This window comes from Lithobates pipiens, unplaced genomic scaffold (assembly GCF_037356315.1).
Source record: "Lithobates pipiens isolate NorthernLeopardFrog02 unplaced genomic scaffold, aLitPip1_a1.2 Scaffold_8, whole genome shotgun sequence".
NCBI classification, from domain to species: Eukaryota; Metazoa; Chordata; class Amphibia; order Anura; family Ranidae; genus Lithobates; species Lithobates pipiens.
The window spans coordinates 104,317,047-104,337,053 of record NW_027507903.1 but is presented as its reverse complement, the minus strand read 5'-3'; the positions used below and the strand labels follow the sequence as shown (position 1 = coordinate 104,337,053).

Sequence of the window (20,007 nt, the reverse complement as noted above, 5' to 3'; positions counted from 1 at the left end):
GGGGGGGGTTTGTGCCATCTTGGCATTTTATGGCCTTCAAAACTGTAACGCCCTTAGAAAGCCTGAAGGCGGTGCTTGGTTTTCGGGGCCCCGTACGCGGCTAGGCTCCCAAAAAGTCCCACATATGTGGTATCCCCGTACTCAGGAGAAGCAGCAGAATTTATTTTGGGGTGTCATTTCACATATGCCCATGGCATGCGTGAGCAATATATCATTTAGTGACAACTTTGTGAAAAAAAAAAAAAAAAAAAAAGTTTGTAATTTTCCCGCAACTTGTGGCAAAATATAAAATATTCCATGGACTCAACATGCCTCTCAGCAAATAGCTTGGGGTGTCTACTTTCTAAAATGGGGTCATTTGTGGGGGTTTTGTGCCATCTTGGCATTTTATGGCCTTCAAAACTGTAATAGGTAGTGAGTAGTGAAGTCAAATATTTACGCCCTTAGAAAACCTGAAGGCGGTTCTTGGTTTTCGGGGCCCCGTACGTGGCTAGGCTCCCAAAAAGTCCAACATATGTGGTATCCCCGTACTCAGGAGAAGCTGCAGAATTTATTTTGGGGTGTCATTTCACATATGCCCATAGCATGTGTGAGCAATATATCATTTAGTGACAACTTTGTGAAAAAAAAATAAAAAAAATTAAAGTTTGTAATTTTCCCGCAACTTGTGGCAAAATATAAAATATTCCATGGACTCAACATGCCTCTCAGCAAATAGCTTGGGGTGTCTACTTTCTAAAATGGGGTCATTTGTGGGGGTTTTGTGCCACCTTGGCATTTTATGGCCTTCAAAACTGTAATAGGTAGTGAGAAGTGAAATCAAAAATTTACGCCCTTAGAAAGCCTGAAGGCGGTGCTTGGGTTTCGGGGCCCCGTACGCGGCTAGGCTCCCAAAAAGTCCCACATATGTGGTATCCCCGTACTCAGGAGAAGCAGCAGAATTTATTTTGGGGTGTCATTTCACATATGCCCATAGCATGTGTGAGCAATATATCATTTAGTGACAACTTTGTGTAAAAAAAAAAAAATATATATTTTTTGTCATTATTCAATCGCTTGAGGCAAAAAAATAAAATATTCAATGGGCTCAACATGCCACTTATCAATTTCCTTAGGGTGTCTACTTTCCAAAATGGGGTCATTTGGGGGGGTTTTGTACTGCCCTGCCATTTTAGCACCTCAAGAAATGAGATAGGCAGTCGTAAACTAAAAGCTGCGTAAATTCCAGAAAACGTACCTTAGTTTGTAGATGTGACAACTTTTGCGCAAACCAATAAATATACAATTATTGACTTTTTTTTTACCAAAGACATGTGGCTGAATACATTTTGGCCTAAATGTATGACTAAAATTGAGTTTATTGGATTTTTCTAATAACAAAAAGTAGAAAATATCATTTTTTTTCAAAATTTGCGGTCTTTTTACGTTTATATCGCAAAAAATAAAAATCGCAGAGGCAATCAAATACCATCAAAAGAAAGCTCTATTTGTGGGAATAAAAGGACGCAAATTTTGTTTGGGTACAACATTGCATGACCGCGCAATTACCAGTTAAAGCAGCGCAGTGCCAAATTGTAAAAAGACCTCTGGTCATTTACCAGCAAAATGGTCCGGTCTGAAGGTGGTTAACTGACAGATGTGTAAACCCACAGGAGTTAGAGAACTTCTGACCACTTTTTTCAACTTTAGGACCAACTTTAGAAAAAGATCATGGTGCTAAATCCTTTTTCCAAACAATATAAAATTTAGAAAAAAAATTCACTTGTCGCTTGTCCTGTGACTTGACAGTTTAAAATCGCATGGCAAGTCGCAACCTACATGTGCTTATGGAATCTTTCAAGTCGATGTGACTCCAACTTGCGCTGATTTTGAAAAAGTTCCTGCACTATTTTTGTCAATTTCATGTGTGCATTGCATAGAAATCTGTGCATAAAGTCACACATATGTCAGCAAGCCACACAAAAAAAAAATCACACTGACCGGCAGCTTTAAAATTACACTGAAGTAGTGCGATTTCAAAAGACAAATTCAGTGTGAATCAGGGCTAATGCAACAATTTGTACAAAACTTTTCTACAAGGGATGAATGACATTTTAACTAAACCAGCTTTTTCCAAAATTTTAAGGCTAGTGCACACTATTCATTTTTTTTTTGTTCAATCCAGCGGCTGAAGATCTCAGGAGGATTCACTGTACTAATTACCCAATGTTAGTGCAGCAATCTCCCTGCTCAGCTATTGTGTTATGACCCCTCCCAGAGCCCATCAGTTAGCATTCTCAGCCATTGGCTGAGAGCGCTGATCAGATGCTGATCGGCAGACCTTTTTTGGTCATGGAGATTTCCTGAAGACGCCATCTTGGTGTAAAGTACCTTGAAGCGGGGGTATGTCACTTCCAGGTCCTATGTAACATAATGTATTATTTAGTATTTGTTCATTATCAGTCAGCACCTACCTTTACGAATGTTATTTATACCACAGGTGGATTTATTCCATTTAACCACTTCAATGCTGGGCCATAGTCATATGACGTCCGCAGATGGGATCTCCCATCCTGGGCCGGTGTCATATGACATGCTCGGCTTCTCACCGCTGCTACAGGGCCCGGGGGCCATCATCGTGGTGATCGGGGTTGTGGTGTGCCCCTCGGACACAGCCCATCCCAGATCCGTGTAAAGAGCCAATAAAAAGTGTCTCTTTACCACGTGACCAACTGTGTCCAATCACAGCCAGTCACATGCACTGTCTATGTCAGCCGGACACAGCCCAACCCCGATTTCATTGGCTCTTTACCATGTGACCATCTGTGTCCAATCACAGCCGGTCACAGAATGTCAACAAACCGTGGTAACGAGATTTTACCAGGTTCTTCTCCTCACACACCGATCGTGTGTGAGAAGATTGTGGTAACATCTCGTTACTGCTTACACTGTACACCAATCACACTGATTGCCCCCCCCTCCCCCAAAAAAGAGGACCTTGCTTGACCCGTGATCCATGATAACAATCCTCTCTAGACTAAGATGTGGATCTGTGATGAGGATGAGTACCTGAGTACCTGTCACAGTTCATCTGAGTACCCATCACAGTTCATCTGAGTACCCAAGACCCTGAGCGCCTGTCACAGCCCCTTACTAAATACCCTTGACTGTCTACTTTTCAAAATGGGGTCATTTGGGGGGTATTTGTATTTTACTGACATTTCAGGGCCTCAAGAAATGACATAGGCCATCAGTGTATCAGGTGTGATAAATTTTCAATGATTTGCACCATAGCTTGTAGACCCTATAACTTTTACAGAGACTAAATAATTTGGGTTATTTTTACCAAAGAGGTGTAGCAGTATAGATTTTGGCCCACATTTATGAACAAAAATAATTTATTTGCAAAATTTTATCATAAAAAAATGTTTCACTCTTTTTTTGACTTAGGCCTCTTTCACACGGGGCGGATCAGTAATGATCCGCCCCGTGATGATCCGCTCGCTCAGCGGGGATCGCTCCGTTGTCCCCGCTGAGCCGGCTGCGGACAGGGCGGTCTCCGCACACTGTGCGGAGACCGCCCTGTCAGCTCTCCGCTCTCCTCTATGGGGATCGGATGAGCACGGACCGTGTGTCCGTGTTCATCCGATCCGCTCTGCAGACGGATAGAAAAATAGGATTTTCCTCCGTCTGCAGAATCGGACTGTTGCGGAGGCGGAGGAAATCGGGTGTCTGCGGATGTTCATCCGCAGACACCCGCTATCCCATAGGGATGAATGTATGCCCGTATTTCATCCGCAAACGGATGAATGAAATACGGACATATCATCCGCATGTGTGAAAGGGGCCTTATGTCTCAAAAATAAAAAACCCAGTGATGATTTAATGCCACCAAAAAAAATTAATGTATAAAAAAATGATAAAAATTTTGTTGGGGTACAGTGTTGCATGACTAAGTAATTGGCATTCAAAGTGTGAGAGTGCTGAAAGCTGAAAATTGGTCGGGGAAAGAAGGGTATTTGGTGCCATGTATTGAAGTGGTTTAAGGGGCAGCTACTATGCACAATTTTTAGTTGTTAATTTTTTTAGATGCACCTTACATTGGAAAATATTTTGGTATAACCCTGGTATCGTTTTTTTTGCAGCCGGTGGCTATCTTTCTCATTAGATTGGTACAAGCGGCTTATGAGCCACTGGAACACTTTTGGAGGCAGCAGGAGCAGACGTCCCCCCTTTCCCTCTCGCCGCTTGCCGGTGTTTCTCGGGCTTACTGTTTCTGTCAGTTTGCCTGAGAAACGATCTGGCGGTGCAGCCGGATGCTCCCATAGGCGATCAAAGAGTGAATACTCTTTGAACACCTCTATGGCCTTGGAGGACTGGAGCAATGCCATGACATCTGGTCATGACGTCCGGTTTCTTAAAGCAAAAGATGAAAAAAAAAATGTTTTTAATCTTTTGCTTTTAAAAAGTAAAGACGAGATTTGGGGTCTTTTTGACCCAAGATCTCTTCATAAAGAGAACCTGACATCCTTATTTCTATTACAAGGGATGTTACAGTCCTTATAATATGAAAAAAAGTTATTAAAAAAAAAAAAATTAAGTGGCCAGTGTAAAAGTAAAATAAATAAGAATAATTTTTTTTTAAAGTGCCCCCATCCCTCCATGTTTGTGCAGTATCAACGTGAATATTAGAGTGAGCCTAATAATTCTAGTGCTAGATCTCCTCTGTAACGCTAAACAGGTATCCTAAAGGTGTTTAAAACATCACCTATAAAGATTTTTAAGTACCGTAGTGTGTTGCCTTCCATGAGCATGCATGTAACATGTTAGGTATCTATTTACTCTTTCATCATTTTATTAAAGAAATTGGGGAACATATTGTGTTTTTTTTTTTTTCTTTTATTCATTAAAGTGTATTTTTCCAAAAATATTGTGTTTGAAAAACTGCTGAGCAAATACCGTGTGATAAAAAAAATTGCAACAGTTGCCATTTTATTCCCTAGGGTCTCTGCTAAAAAAAAATGTAAAATGTTTGGGTGTCCCAAGTGATTTTTTAGAGAAAAAAAATACAGATTTAAACTTGTAAACAAAAAGTGCCAGAAAAACCTTGATCTTCAAGTGGATAAAGGTGACTAACTGTACACAAAATGTAATGCATATTTGATTGTTATATTATATATATTGTTATAATTTTCAGATCATGAAGGCAGAATTGGAATGGCATCAGTTACACTAAAAGAAGGCAGATCATTCGATGGTGAAAAACTATATGCAAAAGTTGCAGACTATCTTCCCAATTATGCCAGACCTCGTTTTATCAGAATACAGGTGAGAACTTTTTTAACAGCATGAAATCTACTAATATCCCTAAGAGCCGGTTCACACAGCGGGTGATGCGAGGCGACACGACTCGCCTCGCCTCGCTCTCGCAAGTCGCCCCCGTTCTGTACAATGGAACCGTTCTGAGAGGAGCGACTCGAGTCGCTCCGACTCAGAAAAAAGGTTCCTGTACTACTTTTGGGCGACCTCGGGGCGACTTGCATTGACTTCTATACAGAAGTCATTTGCAAGTCGCCGATGAGGCCGCGGCAGGTCGCGGCGAGGCAAGTCGGAGTCGCCTCGCCTCGCCTGCTGTGTGAACCGGCCCTAAGGCCCCATGCATACTAGGCTCTTATGAACGCCTTTCTCCAGACAGGAGAAAAGCTGCGTTAAAAATGCGAATAAAGCCACGATTTTCAAATGTGTTTAGGTGCGTCAAACATTTGGGCATTAATACATTTTATTGGGCAGAATCTGTGACGGGACAAGGTCACCCAGCGCCCAGGGCAAAGATGCCAAACTGCATCCCCCTTTCCCTTAGGGTTAGGGTCAGGGTGCCCCCTACCCCTGCAATAAACCATTGCGCCAGGGGCAGCCGTACCTCCTGCCCACCCCTTGTCCCGTCCCTGGGCAGAATATGAACTTATTCTGGCCACTGAAATTAAACGCTCAAAAGATAAATGTGCCTAGCATTTAGGTGTCCTTTTTCTGGCCCAAGCACTCCTCTCCTGAACACAATTTTGGTGCCATCAGATTTCTGCCTCTACCCCTGCTTCTTAACACCTGTAAATGCCTATGTGAGCATGGATGTATAGGCTAACATAGAGGGACGTTTAAGAAAAATAGAGGAATGTTTAAGTAAAAAAAAATTGAGATGTTTGACAACTGCAGTGAGGCCTTCAAATGCAATTTGGATGTTTAGAGGCTTTAAGTGCAACATGGTCTTAACTGATTCAATTAACTGACAGTGCGTACTTAAAAGATAACTCCACAAAAAAAGTAAACAAAAAAATAGCATATACATTCGCTAAATAAGCTTTATTGTAATTGAATGCTATTAAAAATTGTCTTTCCTTTTAAACCTGTGCAGTTCTGTCATTTTCTGTAAAATTCAATGCAATATGGCAACCTGGACGAGTTCTAAACACAGTTTGTTTACAGAATGCCCCAGAAAATGTAATCTGCTGCTTGTACGATTGGCTCACTGATTTTCCCAGAAGTCTGCACTAAGATATACAGTGAGTCAGATTTTAGGCACCCATTGTCACAAAAAAAAATCAGTTTTGATGAGAAAGGGTTAATCACTATTAACCACTTAAGGACCACCGTATTGCCATTATACGTCATCGCAATGGCACAGGCAAGCACAAGCACGTAGATGTACGTGCCTGCCTTCCAGCGGGTGGGGGGTCCGATCGGACCCCCTCCCGCTGGATACGGCGGTCCGTTTCCCTCCAGGAGCGATCCGTGATGAGGGGATGGCCGTTGGTTTCTGGCCACCCCCTCTGGATCGCTCCTGACCAATGACGAACTTCCTCCCACTGTGTATTGTTTACACAGGAAGGAGGAAGTGATGTCATTCTCCTCGGGGCGGTCTTTTTGACCGGACTACGAGGAGAAGACTAAATGTAAGTGCACCAAAACACTACACTGACACATAGGTACACATAGGTACACAAACCCCCCCCGATCCCCCCCCCCGATCGCCCCCCGCCCCCCCCCCCCAGTCACAGTGTCACTGATTGCATTGATCATTTCTTTACTGATCAATGCATTCAGTGTCAGTTGTAACAGTTAAAACTGTCAGGGCAGTTAGTGTTAGGTCCAGGGTAGCCCCCTATCACCCCCCAATAAAGATTTAACCCCCTGATTGCCCCTAGAGTTAACCCTTTCACCCCCTTTTGCCAGTGTAACTAAGCAATCATTTTTCTGATCGCTGCATCAGTGTCGCTACTGTCGCTAGGTAGCTAGTTATTTTTTTAGATTCACCGCCAGGTTTTTATATCGCTAGGTACCCCGATATACTACCCAATAATGGTTTTAACCCCCTGATTGCTCCTAGTTAACCCTTTCACCCCCTTTTGCCAGTGTCACTAAGCGATCATTTTTCTGATCGCTGCATTAGTGTCGCTACTGTCGCTAGGTAGCTAGTTATTTTTTTAGGTTCACCGCCAGGTTTTTATATCGCTAGGTACCCCGATATACTACCCAATAATGGTTTTAACCCCCTGATTGCCCCTAGTTAACCCTTTCACCCCCTTTTGCCAGTGTCACTAAGCGATCATTTTTCTGATCGCTGCATCAGTGTCGCTACTGTCGCTAGGTAGCTAGTTATTTTTTTAGGTTCACCGCCAGGTATTTATAGCGCTAGGTACCCCGATATACTACCCAATAATGGTTTTAACCCCCTGATTGCCCCTAGTTAACCCTTTCACCCCCTTTTGCCACTGTCACTAAGCGATCATTTTTCTGATCGCTGCATTAGTGTCGCTAGTGTCGCTAGGTAGCTAGTTTTTTTTTTAGGTTCACCGCCAGGTTTTTATAGCGCTAGGTACCCCGATATACTACCCAATAATGGTTTTAACCCCCTGATTGCCCCTAGTTAACCCTTTCACCCCCTTTTGCCACTGTCACTAAGCGATCATTTTTCTGATCGCTGCATTAGTGTCGCTAGGTAGCTAGTTTTTTTTTTAGGTTCACCGCCAGGTTTTTATAGCGCTAGGTACCCCAATATACTACCCAATAATGGTTTGAACCCCCTGATTGCCCCTAGTTAACCCTTTCACCCCCTTTTGCCACTGTCACTAAGCGATCATTTTTCTGATCGCTGCATTAGTGTCACTAGTGTCGCTAGGTAGCTAGTTTTTTTTTAGGTTCACCGCCAGGTTTTTATAGCGCTAGGTACCCCGATATACTACCCAATAATGGTTTTAACCCCCTGATTGCCCCTAGTTAACCCTTTCACCCCCTTTTGCCAGTGTCACTAAGCGATCGTTTTTCTGATCGCTGCATTAGTGTCACTAATGTTGTTAGGTAGCTAGTTATTTTTTTAGGTTCACCGCCAGGTTTTTATAGCGTTAGGTACCCCCATATACTACCCAATAATGGTTTTAACCCCCTGATTGCCCCTAGTTAACCCTTTCACCAGCGATCACAGTATAAGTGTCACTGGTGACGCTGGTTAGCCAGTTAGTTATTTAGGTTCCCCGTCAGGTTTTTATATAGTGCCAGGGACCCCCATATACTACCTAATAAAAATTTGAACCCCCTGATTGCCCCTAGTTAACCCTTTCACCACTGATCACCGTATAAGTGTTACGGGTGACTCTGGTTAGTTTGCTTTTTATAGCATCGGGGCACCCACCATTTATTACCCAATAAAGGTTTAACCCCCTGATCACCCGGCGGGTGATATCAATTAGGTTTTAGGGTCAGGGTCTGCGTCGCCCCAGGCAGCGCTAGGTTAGTGCCAGTACCGCTAACACCCACACGCAAAGCATAAACCTCCTGTAGTGGTATAGAATCTGAACAGATCAATATCTGATCTGATCAGATCTATACTAGCGTCCCCAGCAGTTCAGGGTTCCAAAAAAACGCATTGTTAGCGGGATCAGCCCAGATACCTGCTAGCACCTGCGTTTTGCCCCTCTGCCCAGCCCACCCAAGTGCAGTATTGATCGATCACTGTCACTTACAAAACACTAAACACATAACTGCAGCGATCGCAGAGTCAGGCCTGATCCCTGCGATCGCTAACAGTTTTTTTGGTAGCATTTTATATTTAAATCCGGAAGGCAGTGCTTGGTTTTTGGGGTCCCGTACGTGGCTAAGCTCCCAAAAAGTCCCCCACATGTGGTATCCCCGTACTCGGGAGAAGCAGCAGAATTTATTTTGGGGTGTAATTTGACTTATGCCCATAGCATGTGTGAGCAATATATCATTTAGTGACAACTTTGTGCAAAAAAAAAAAAGTTTGTAATATTCCCGCAACTTGTGGCAAAATATAAAATATTCCATGGACTCGACATGCCTCTCAGTAAATAGCTTGGGGTGTCTACTTTCCAAAATGGGGTCATTTTGGGGGGTTTTGTGCTATTTTGGCATTTTATGGCCTTCGAAACTGTGATAGGTAGTGAGGAGTCAAATCAAAAATTTGCACCCTTAGAAATCCTGAAGGTGGTGATTGGTTTTCGGGGTGCCGTGCGCGACTAGACTCCCAAAAAGTCCCACACATGTGGTATCCCCATACTTGGGAGAAGTAGCGGAATATATTTTGGGGTGCAATTCCACATATAATCATGGCATGTGTGAGCAATATATCATTTAGTGACAACTTTTTGTAAAATTTTTATTTATTTTTTTGTCATTATTCAATCCCTTAGGACAAAAAAAATAAATATTCAATGGGCTCAACATACCCATCAGCAATTTCCTTGGGGTGTCTACTTTCCAAAATGGGGTCATTTGGGGGGGGTTTGTACTGCCCTGCCATTTTAGCACCTCAAGAAATGAGATGGGCAGTCATAAATTAAAAGCTGTGTAAATTCCAGAAAATGTACTCTAGTTTGTAGACGCTATAACTTTTGCGCAAACCAAAAAATATACGCTTATTGACATTTTTTTTACTAAAGACATGTGGCTGAATACATTTTGCCCTCAATGTATGACTAAAATTTAGTTTATTCGATTTTTCTTATAACAAAAAGAAGAAAATATATATTTTTTTCAAAATTTTCGCTCTTTTTCCATTTATATCGCAAAAAATAAAAATCGCAGAGGCAATCAAATACCATCAAAAGAAAGCTCTATTTGTGGGAAGAAAAGGACGCAAATTTCGTTTGGGTGCAATATTGCATGACCGCGCAATTACCAGTTAAAGCAGCGCAGTGCGAAATTGGAAAAAGACCTCTGGTCCTTAAGGTGTTTATTGGTCCGGGGCTGTAGTGGTTAAAGAGATGCAGACCCTGCTAGTTTCCTCATTAGAACACTGCAAGTGCATCGGCGGATTAACCACATGCCGACTGCCTCACGCCGATATACGTGGGCAGAAGGACTCTTACAGGCAAACTAACGTACCTGCCCTTTAAGAGGCGGCCTGCTGCGGCAAGCTCTGTGAGTCAGGTTGTGGGATACTCGCGATCATCTCACGGAGAGGAAGAACGGGGAGATGCTAATGTAAACAAGCATCTCCTCGTTCTGCCTAGTGACAGTGTCACAGATCTCTGCTCCCTGTGATTGGAGCAGAGATCTGTGATGTGTCACACGTAGCCACGCCCCCCCCACAGTTAGAAAAACTCCTGAGGACATACTTAACCCTTACACTGCCACCTAGTGGTTAACCCCTTCACTGCCAGTGTCATTTACACAGGAATCAGTGCATTTTTATAGCACTGATTTCTGTATAAATAACAATGGTCTCAAAAATGTCAGGTGCGTCCGCCATAATGTCGCAGTCACGATACAAATCGCTGATTGCCGCCATTACTAGTACATAAAACGATAGTACATACTAGTACATAAAACGATCCCCTATTTTGTAAACGTTATAACTTTTGCGCAAACCAATCAATAAACGCTTATTGCATTTTTTTTTTAACAAAAATATGCGGAACAATACATATCTTCCTAAACTGAGGGGGAAAATTTTTTTTTTATAGATTTTTGGGAGATATTTATTATAGCATAATGTAAAAAATAATGAGTTTTTTCAAAATTGTTGCTTTTTTTGTTTATAGCGCAAAAAATAAAAACCGCAGAGGTGATCAAATACCACCAAAAGAAAGCTCTATTTGTGGGGAAAAAAAGGATGTAAATTTTGTTTGGGAGCCACGTTGCACGGCCGCACAATTGTCAGTTAAAACAACACAGTGCCGAATTGCAAAAAGTGCTCTGGTCTTTGGCCAGCAAAATGGTCCAGGGCTTAAGTGGTTAATAATAAAAAAAGTCACGGTGCACATTGAGGGTCCATGCACACTGGCCTTAAAAAAAATTGCTGCTTCTACAGGAATTTTGTGTGTTGCCTGTAGAAGTAGCTCAATGTGTCCATACACATTAGGACGTTTAGAGGCATATTTTAAGCTCAGCGTTTATTTTAAGCTCAGCGTACAATGCATTGTACATTGATCAGTTGGAAGGGCCTGTTTTTTTCTAAACAGAAGTAAAGTCCCCGCTTGCTGACTTCCTGCCGTCAAATGGTGGCAGAATGGCTCCCATGCGCAAATCACCTTAGCTGTATGGCAGCCACTTTAAGTGGCATGTCCGCCCGGCACCTGCGATCACTCCTGACAGTGCCAGAATGAAGATCTAAACACACAAATCCATGTTCTGACATTCACGATCTGTCTCCTCTCCACGTTCGGGAGAGGAGACAGATCGTGTGTTCCTAGTATACAAGAACACCAATCAGTATTCCCTCCCTGGCAGTCCCATCCATGTGTTAGAACACACAGTGAGGGAACACACAGTGAGGGAACACATTTAACACCCTTGATTGCCCACTAGTGTTAACTGCTTCCCTGCCAGTGACATATATACAGTAATTGGTGGCTATTTATAGCACTGATCGCTGTGTAAATGTCAGTGGTCCCAAAAAAGTGTCAAAAGGGTTCTGATCTGTCTGCCGCAATGTCGCAGTACAAATAAAAATCGCTGATTGCCGCCATTACTAGTAAAAAAAAAAATCGTCAATCCATCCCCTTTTTTCAAGACGTTATACCTTTTGCGTAAACCAATCAATATACTGTTATTGCAAATTTTTTACCAAAAATATGTAGAAGAATACATATCGGCCTAAACTGAGGGAAACATTTAAAAAACAAAAACAAATTTGGGGATATTTATTATAGTAAAAAGTAGAAAATATTGTGTTTTTGTTTTAAATTGTCGCTATTTTTTTGTTTATAGCTCAAAAAATAAAAACCGCTGAGATGATCAAATACCACCAAAAGAAAGCTATATTTGAGGGAAAAAAGGACGTCAATTTTGTTTGGGTACAGCGACGCATTAATGACTGCGCAATTGTCAGTTAAAGCGACGCAGTGCTGTATCGCAAAAAATTGCCTGGTTAGGAAGGGGGTAAATCCTTCCAGGGCCGAAGTGATTAAAGAGGAGCTGAAACTTCCCTCCAACCATTTTGCATATTATTTTATATGTACTGTGATTCCGTACTTGCCAAATACGCTTCAGAAATCTCCCTCCACTGAGTTTGGCTGCATCCATTTTAACTGTGGGCAGCTGAAGCTGCTGCCTGTTCACTTCCTGGATTTACACACCTCCAGCTCTGCAGCTCTCATTGGCCCTCCTATGACTCATTCCCCATCCTTTCCTGCAAACTCTCACAAGAGTTAGAGAGAGAGCTGTGCATGATGTCATAAGCCTAGGCTTTTTGCCAGACAAGAAACAGGAAGTGGGCTGTAGGAATCTGAAGGAAAAAATCAGCAGAAAATCTGATAGTGTGTATGGGGGCTTAAGATATTTATGGTGTTGACAAAATGTCTTCAATTTGTGTTGTATGTAAAAGGTAAGGAAACAGAAACCATGCCACCGACTAAGCATAGTAGTTTATTCGATCTAATAAAAACAAAGAAAATATGCACTCACTGTGTGCAATCCAAAAAGTTGCATGTAATGCAATTCCACTAGATGGCAGCCTTTTCCAAGCCAAAGCACTGCCTATATATCCTTGTGGAAGGAACCAGAAGGGCCGCTGATAAACTATTAAATTGTGGTGCTGTTTCTCTTTCCATGTCTTTTACATACATGTAAGTTTAAAAGCGAATATCACACCAATCCTGCAATCTGGAAAGAATCTGCTGAGGCTGATGGTGCTCATCCTTTATATTCATAGAGGAATATGGACTTTTGTATTATGGACTTAGTGTAGGATTATGTTACATTTATAATTTCCCTTATCTCTGGTCACATTTGTACACACTTTGGTTGAGTTTTGAGCCTTCTGGCATTTTGTTCATATTTGTGCTGGGGAGTTGTGCGTTTGTACATACATACATGTTTATAATTTATTGACCAGACAGTTTGAGCACATTAATAAAAACATTTGTAATGGTATCTAAAAATGGGACCACACTGATTACATACAGTACTAGATTTCACATGCATAGAAAGGTAAAGGATACATTTAATTTAAAGTGGAGCTCCACCCAAAAGGGGAAGTTTCGCTTTAAGGCTCCCCCCCCCTCCTCTTTCAGTACTAACACTTTTGGTGGGGTACCCAATTATGACAGGTACCCGCTCCCACCTCTGCTCCGATCGTCTAGGTGATCGGAACCAGAAATTCTTCTCCCCCTCCCTCTGTGACAGGTCCCAGAAGACTATGGGACCATTCACAATGAGCAGCACAACTCACGCATGCATAGTAGGCACCTGGCTGTAAAGCCGCAAGCACTCAGACGGGTGCCCATACTTAAGATGCCAGCACAAAAGACAACAGATGAGATGTCAAAACAGCTGAGGTGAGCCTATCACTGGATAGTGGGACAGGTGAGTGGCTGTTTATTAAACGTCAACAGCTATAGTTTTTTTGTAGCTGCTGACTTTTAGTTTTTACACAGGAACCTGGAGTTCCTCTTTAATTTTATTGGGGGAAAAAATGTAGCAAATAAAAAAATATAGTACGTACAATTGCTACACAAGGAATATTGTGATTTCATGTTATTAAAAAAATTATCTTTTCATTTTAATCTGTAGCACTGTAATTTTCTGTAAAACCCAATGTAATATGGCAACCTGGAGAACTTCTGTACACAGTTGGTATACAAAACGCCTCTGAAAATTTTAATTCTTCCAATTCAGATTTTAGGCACCCCTTGCAATTACTTCTAAAGGGACACTTCCCATCAGAACACTGAGTGTACACTAGCTGATTTTAATGAATCAGATCCTCCCATTCAATATCAATATGCAAAATACATGGTTAAAAAAAAAAAAAAACAGCTATTTTTTTAGGAGCAGAAACGGGTCGAATCTGCAGCAGAGTTTGTTAAAATCCTTGCATTGTACATTGATCACACAGAGGGGATTTTTTTTTTTCAGTGAAATTAGGCCAGCCATAGATGGTTCGAATCTCGCCAAATTCAGCAGGGACCAGCCGAGATTTGAACCATCAATGGGCAGGCTGATTTCACCCAAGGCAATCCATCAACAACAGGCACGTCGTATTTTCACATGTGATTATTGCCAGCAGCTATAGCCACTAGGGTTGCCAAACAGCTTTTAGGTTGCAAAGAAGCTGCATGGTCTGCTATATGTGCTTACCATTAACATATACATGTATTCACATCAGCCCCAATTTAAAGGAGCCCATAATCGAAGGTCCCTATCTCATATGCATACACACTCACTCATACAAGAGACAGTTTGGACTGGAGTCAACCTACCAGCATGTCTTTGAAGTGTGGGAGGAAACGAGAATAGGGAGAACATGCCTCGGCCATAATTTGAACTGAGGCTTCAGTACTGCAAGCAGAGAATGCTAACCAAAGAACCACTGAATGGATCACACATAACTTTTAAAGTATAATTCCAGTTGTTCTTTAGGCCACTTCTCCTCCCATCTGTGGACAAAATAAAAGTTATCAAAGCACAACTCGCCATTTCCATGCTCAGCACTGCCCTTTGAGTCCTGCTCTGTTCTCCAGAAACAGTCCTTTTCTGGACTGAATTACACCCACTACCATTCAACCCACTTCCCGCATAGCTCCCAACTCTACCTGATTTTGAGGGAATGTCCCTCATTTGGAAAAAAGTCCCTCATTTGTTTCTTATTTTGGTCTGATCTATATAGTCGTATATAAAATGCACTATTTACCTATCAAAAAGTGTTTCCCATTGCTAAATGTTTCATCCGGGTTCTAAATTGCTGCATTTGTAAATTCCAAAAGCCAATATAAAGGAATAGCAGTGGTAAAAAAAAGCACTTGTGTGTTTTAACTAATATTGTTTTTGTACAATTCTCCTTTAAGAGGGAATGACAGGGGGTGTGTCCTAAGCCTACATACTTTTACTAATAGGTGTCCCTCATTCCCATCTCAGAAAGTTAGGAGGTATGTTTCTGCGATTCTAGGCTGTCAATGACACACCCCCATAGAGTGCACTCTTCCTGTTCCTGTGATTCCAGGTTGTCAATGACACACCCCCATAGAGTGCACTCTTCCTGTTCCTGTGATTCCAGGCTGTCAATGACACACCCCAGTACAGTGCCTTCTTCCTGTTCCTGTGATTCCAGGCTATCAATGACACACCCCAGTACAGTGCCTTCTTCCTGTTCCTGTGATTCCAGGCTATCAATGACACACCCCAGTACAGTGCCTTCTTCCTGTTCCTGTGATTCCAGGCTATCAATGACACACCCCAGTACAGTGCCTTCTTCCTGTTCCTGTGATTCCAGGCTGTCAATGACACACCCCAGTACAGTGCCTTCTTCCTGTTCCTGTGATTCCAGGCTGTCAATGACACCCACCCCTCCTCCTCCCATAGAGTGCATTCTTCCTGTTCCTGTGATTCCAGGCTGTCAATGACACACCTCCATAGCGTGCACACTTCCTGTTCCTGTAATTCCAGGCTGTCAATGACACACCCCAGTACAGTGGATTCTTCCTGTTCCTGTGATTCCAGGCTGTCAATGACACACCCCAGTAGAGTGGATTCTTCCTGTTCCTGTGATTCCAGGCTGTCAATGACACACCCCATTACATAGTTACATAGTTAGGTTGAGAAAAGACACAAGTCCATCTAGTTCAACCACAAAAAATAAAAATAAAAATAAATAATAATAATAATACCATACAATCTCGTATACCCAATTCTATACCCACAGTTGATCCAGAGGAAGGCAAAAAACCCCAGCAGAGCATGATCCAATTTGCTAAAGCAGGGGAAAAAATTCCTTCCGAGAGGCAATCGGATTTTCCCCCGGATCAACTTTACCTATAAATGTTATTACCCAGCTATATTATGTACACTTGGGAAATAATCCAGGCCCTTTTTAAAGCAATCTACTGAGCTGGCCAGAACCACCTCTGCAGGGAGTCTATTCCACATTTTCACAGCTCTTACTGTGAAGAAACCTTTCTGTATTTGGAGATGAAATCTCTTTTCTTCAATATGTGGAACCCTTATATATTTGTACATGTTGATCATATTCCCCCTTAATCTCCTCTTCTCAAGATTGAATAAATTCAGTATAGTGCATTCTTCCTGTTCCTGTGATTCCAGGCTGTCAATAACACACCTGTGTAGAGTGTGCTATGAAGCAGACTGGGCTTGCAATGGAAAGCTTATGATACAGTATAGACCATGACATCACACATCATAACATGCACACCAGTCTAGACAGGAGCAAGAACCACCCACCGTCATCAATGGGGAGGGATCCAGACTTGTGACATAACTGCAGTGGAGACACTTGATTTTAGGGTATGTATCCTGGGAATTTTCAAAATGTATTGCAAAAAGGGTTCAAGTGTCAGGTTTTTACTGATATCCTCAAAACCTGTCCCGCTAACCAGATTTTACCAAAAAGGAAACTAAGGGAACTCTCCAACAGCAACACAGACAGAAGTAAAAAGTTTTGCCTTTAGTTCCACGTTAACATAAAATGAATGGAATTGTGATCATGTGACTAAAAGCAAACATTTTCACTGATTTCCTTTTCAGGATTGCATGGAAGTGACTGGCACCTATAAACTTAATAAAATGGGACTGATCAAGGAAGGCTTCAACCCTGACGTAATACATGATCCTCTGTATTTCTTGGATGAAAATGTGAAATCTTATGTACCAATGACTAACAATATTTATCAAGCCATTTTGGAGAAAAAATTGAAACTGTAATGTGATGGTACCCTGTAACGGTTAAGTTCCCATCTCTGGGCAGTTATGAAACCCCTTCCCACCCCCTTCAACCCATCCTGCACATTTTATTTTTCCTACCTTGTAAAGCAAGAAATACTCACTTGAGTCTGCAGTCTTGATCCCTTGCCTGCACAGCATTTGGGTGCTGGGGGCCCCTGCAGATACACCCACTGCAGCTGGTCTGCTGATGTCACTCCTCATCATGGTCCTGAGAGGACCACACCACTGGACAGCCAATAGAAAGTGTCAACATCACGCAGTCATTGACATGGACACTGAAAGAAGGTGCCCATCTCCTGTAAACAGTAGAAGAGAGAAGATAAGGATAAGAGTATCATGTGACTGCAGCTTTAGGTGAATAAAAGGGATGATGGTGTAGGAGGCGTGGAATGGGATCAATGGAGCCCGAAGTTTTGCTATAATTGACGTGGCTTTAAAATTGTATGTGTGTGTTTATATAATATATAGAAATGTATTTAGGACCTGACAATCTAGGAGTCAGCAGCCAAATCTTTCAGCTATGTGAAGTACCTGCTGTAGCTGTAATGAATGGTGCTATAAATGGTTGCATACTAAGGCCTGGTTCACATCTAGGGGTTTTGTGGTGCTTTTTTGCAAAAACGCACTACAGTCCATTTAGCATGGTCTGCTATGGGACACGTGCACAGAATGTGTACAGAACGCCCCCCAGAAACATAATTTCCTGCTTTTGTGATTGGCAAACTGATTTTCCCAGACATTTACACAAATTAATTAATTTCAGGTACTTATATAGCGCTGTCAATTTACACAGTGCTTTACATATACATTCACATCAGTCCCTACCCTCAAGGAGCTTACACTCTAAGGTCCGTAACTCACATTCATACATACTAGGGACAATTCAGACAGTATCTAATTAACCTACCAGCATTTCTTTGGAATGTGGGAGGAAACCGGAGTACCCAGAGGAAACTCATGCAGGCACAGGGAGAGCATGCAAACTCCAGGCAGGTAGTGTTGTGGCTGGGATTCAAACCAACAAACCTTCTTACTGCTAGGTGAAAGTGCCAACCACTACACCACTGTGCCACCAACAGATATCAGACATGCCCTGCAACAAAAATTGCATTTTTGGTGAGATACTGCCAATCCGAAATTATATCTAATGGGATGCAGACCCTGCAATTTTCCTCTTTAGAGCCCTGCAAGTGCTGCAGCTGGTTGAAAATATGGAAACCACTCCCATTAGATTCACTTACCATTTGGACACAGAGAAACACTGTTTTTCACACATTTTTTCTCAACAAAAGGGCCAATGGGGATAGAAGGGATCAATGTTTACTTCCTCCTCTCTTTTTTACTTCTGTTCTCTCTTCCGCTTCCTTTCTTGCCTCAATATATTAGGCAAGGTTTGACATTTGAGTGGACAAATGGGATGGCTTAGATTTAAGCCTAGAAATCTAGTTTCTATTTTGAATTCTTATCTTAAATTGATAGGTGATATGGATATGATCGGATCTTGAAATTGTATCAATTAAATTGTATTAATATATTTTAGGTTCAATGTGTATGCTGCCTGGTGTTTTGTCTTGTCTGTTTGTTTATTAAGAAATAAAAAAAAAAGATTTAAAAAAAATAAAAATAAAAAGTCAAAAAAGGGTTACTTTTTAAAATGTACATTACCCATTGTTGTAATGCAGCTCACCACAAATAACAGTATATTATTTTGGTGCGCTGTGTCAATTTGTGCTTTAACATATACTGTATACTGTGTTGGGGTGCTTTTCACAATGAATGGCACCATAACGCACTGATCATAAGATGCATTGCCATGTATTGTGATAAGGCATATACTCTGGAGCCTTTTAGTGTAAATTCCCACAACAAGTGTGACTAGGCCCAAAACCTTCAATATATTAAGGTTAACCCACATATTTTGTTCTCAAATGACTCTGGCTTGCTATGAAATACACTATATAATCTTGGTAGGTTGTATTTGTAAGTGTCTTCAAATGGTGTACATTTTGAAATAAAGGCCAACATTTTCACGAGCTGATCCAGTGATTTTTATTTTTCCTTTATTGTTTAAGCACCATATTTTCAGCTTCATCTGTGAGTAAGTCTGTTAATGAAAACCGAATACCTTCTCTTATTTTACCCATTGTTCTGCATTCACCCGCTATCACTGTGCCATTGTGTTGTATCCACGAGTCCATTAGGAAGAAATCTATCAAGACATTCAACCCTACATACATATGGGTGGGCACAGATCTAAACATACCTCAGCATGGTTCAGTCTTTACTGCTAGTCACTTCTTATTCTTCATCATGTCAGACCTCATTACATCAGCATTGCAGGTTCTCATTACAACTAGTCACACTGAACTTTTAGTAAATAATACAGTATGACCTCCTGTTAGAAATTCTAAATATAGCCCTACAGAACAGACAGTGCACAGTTCAAATGGGCTTTGCTGCTTAACTGCAGACAGGAAACCAAAACTTTCAAAGAATAGACAATAGAGTATACAGTATCATAGATGCAGCTACACACTTATAAACACTGCCATCTACTGGCTGATGTAGTCGGCAGTGAACATTGTATTCCCTGCCCCAGTGTGAAAGCAGCCTAAGCCCTTGTACACACGGTCGGAGATTCCGACGGAATGTGTCCTATCGGACCGTTTTGTCGGATAGTCCGACTGTGTGTGGTATGCATCGGACTGTTTCCATCGGAATATCCGTCGGACCCAATTTTCCAACTTGTTGGAAATATTTTCCGACAAACTGGTCCAATCGGACATACTCTGATCATGTGTAGAGAATTTTGATCGGACAAAGTGCCAAGCATGCTCA

At 41.8% G+C, this 20,007-nt stretch overlaps 1 protein-coding gene across 6 annotated transcripts in view; it reads left to right on the top strand.

Moving 5' to 3' along the window:
* The window catches only part of LOC143963018 (long-chain fatty acid transport protein 2-like), a 252,239-nt gene extending 233,037 nt beyond the window's left edge, over positions 1-19,202 (top strand). For all 6 annotated transcript variants that reach the window (XM_077472561.1, XM_077472558.1, XM_077472560.1 and 3 more), the window contains 2 exons: positions 5,177-5,307; positions 16,972-19,202. In XM_077472561.1, coding sequence (XP_077328687.1) covers positions 5,177-5,307; positions 16,972-17,148 — 308 coding nt within the window. In that variant the 3' untranslated portion in view covers positions 17,149-19,202. The remainder of the gene's footprint in view (positions 1-5,176; positions 5,308-16,971) is intronic.
* The last annotated feature ends 805 nt before the right edge of the window (positions 19,203-20,007 follow it).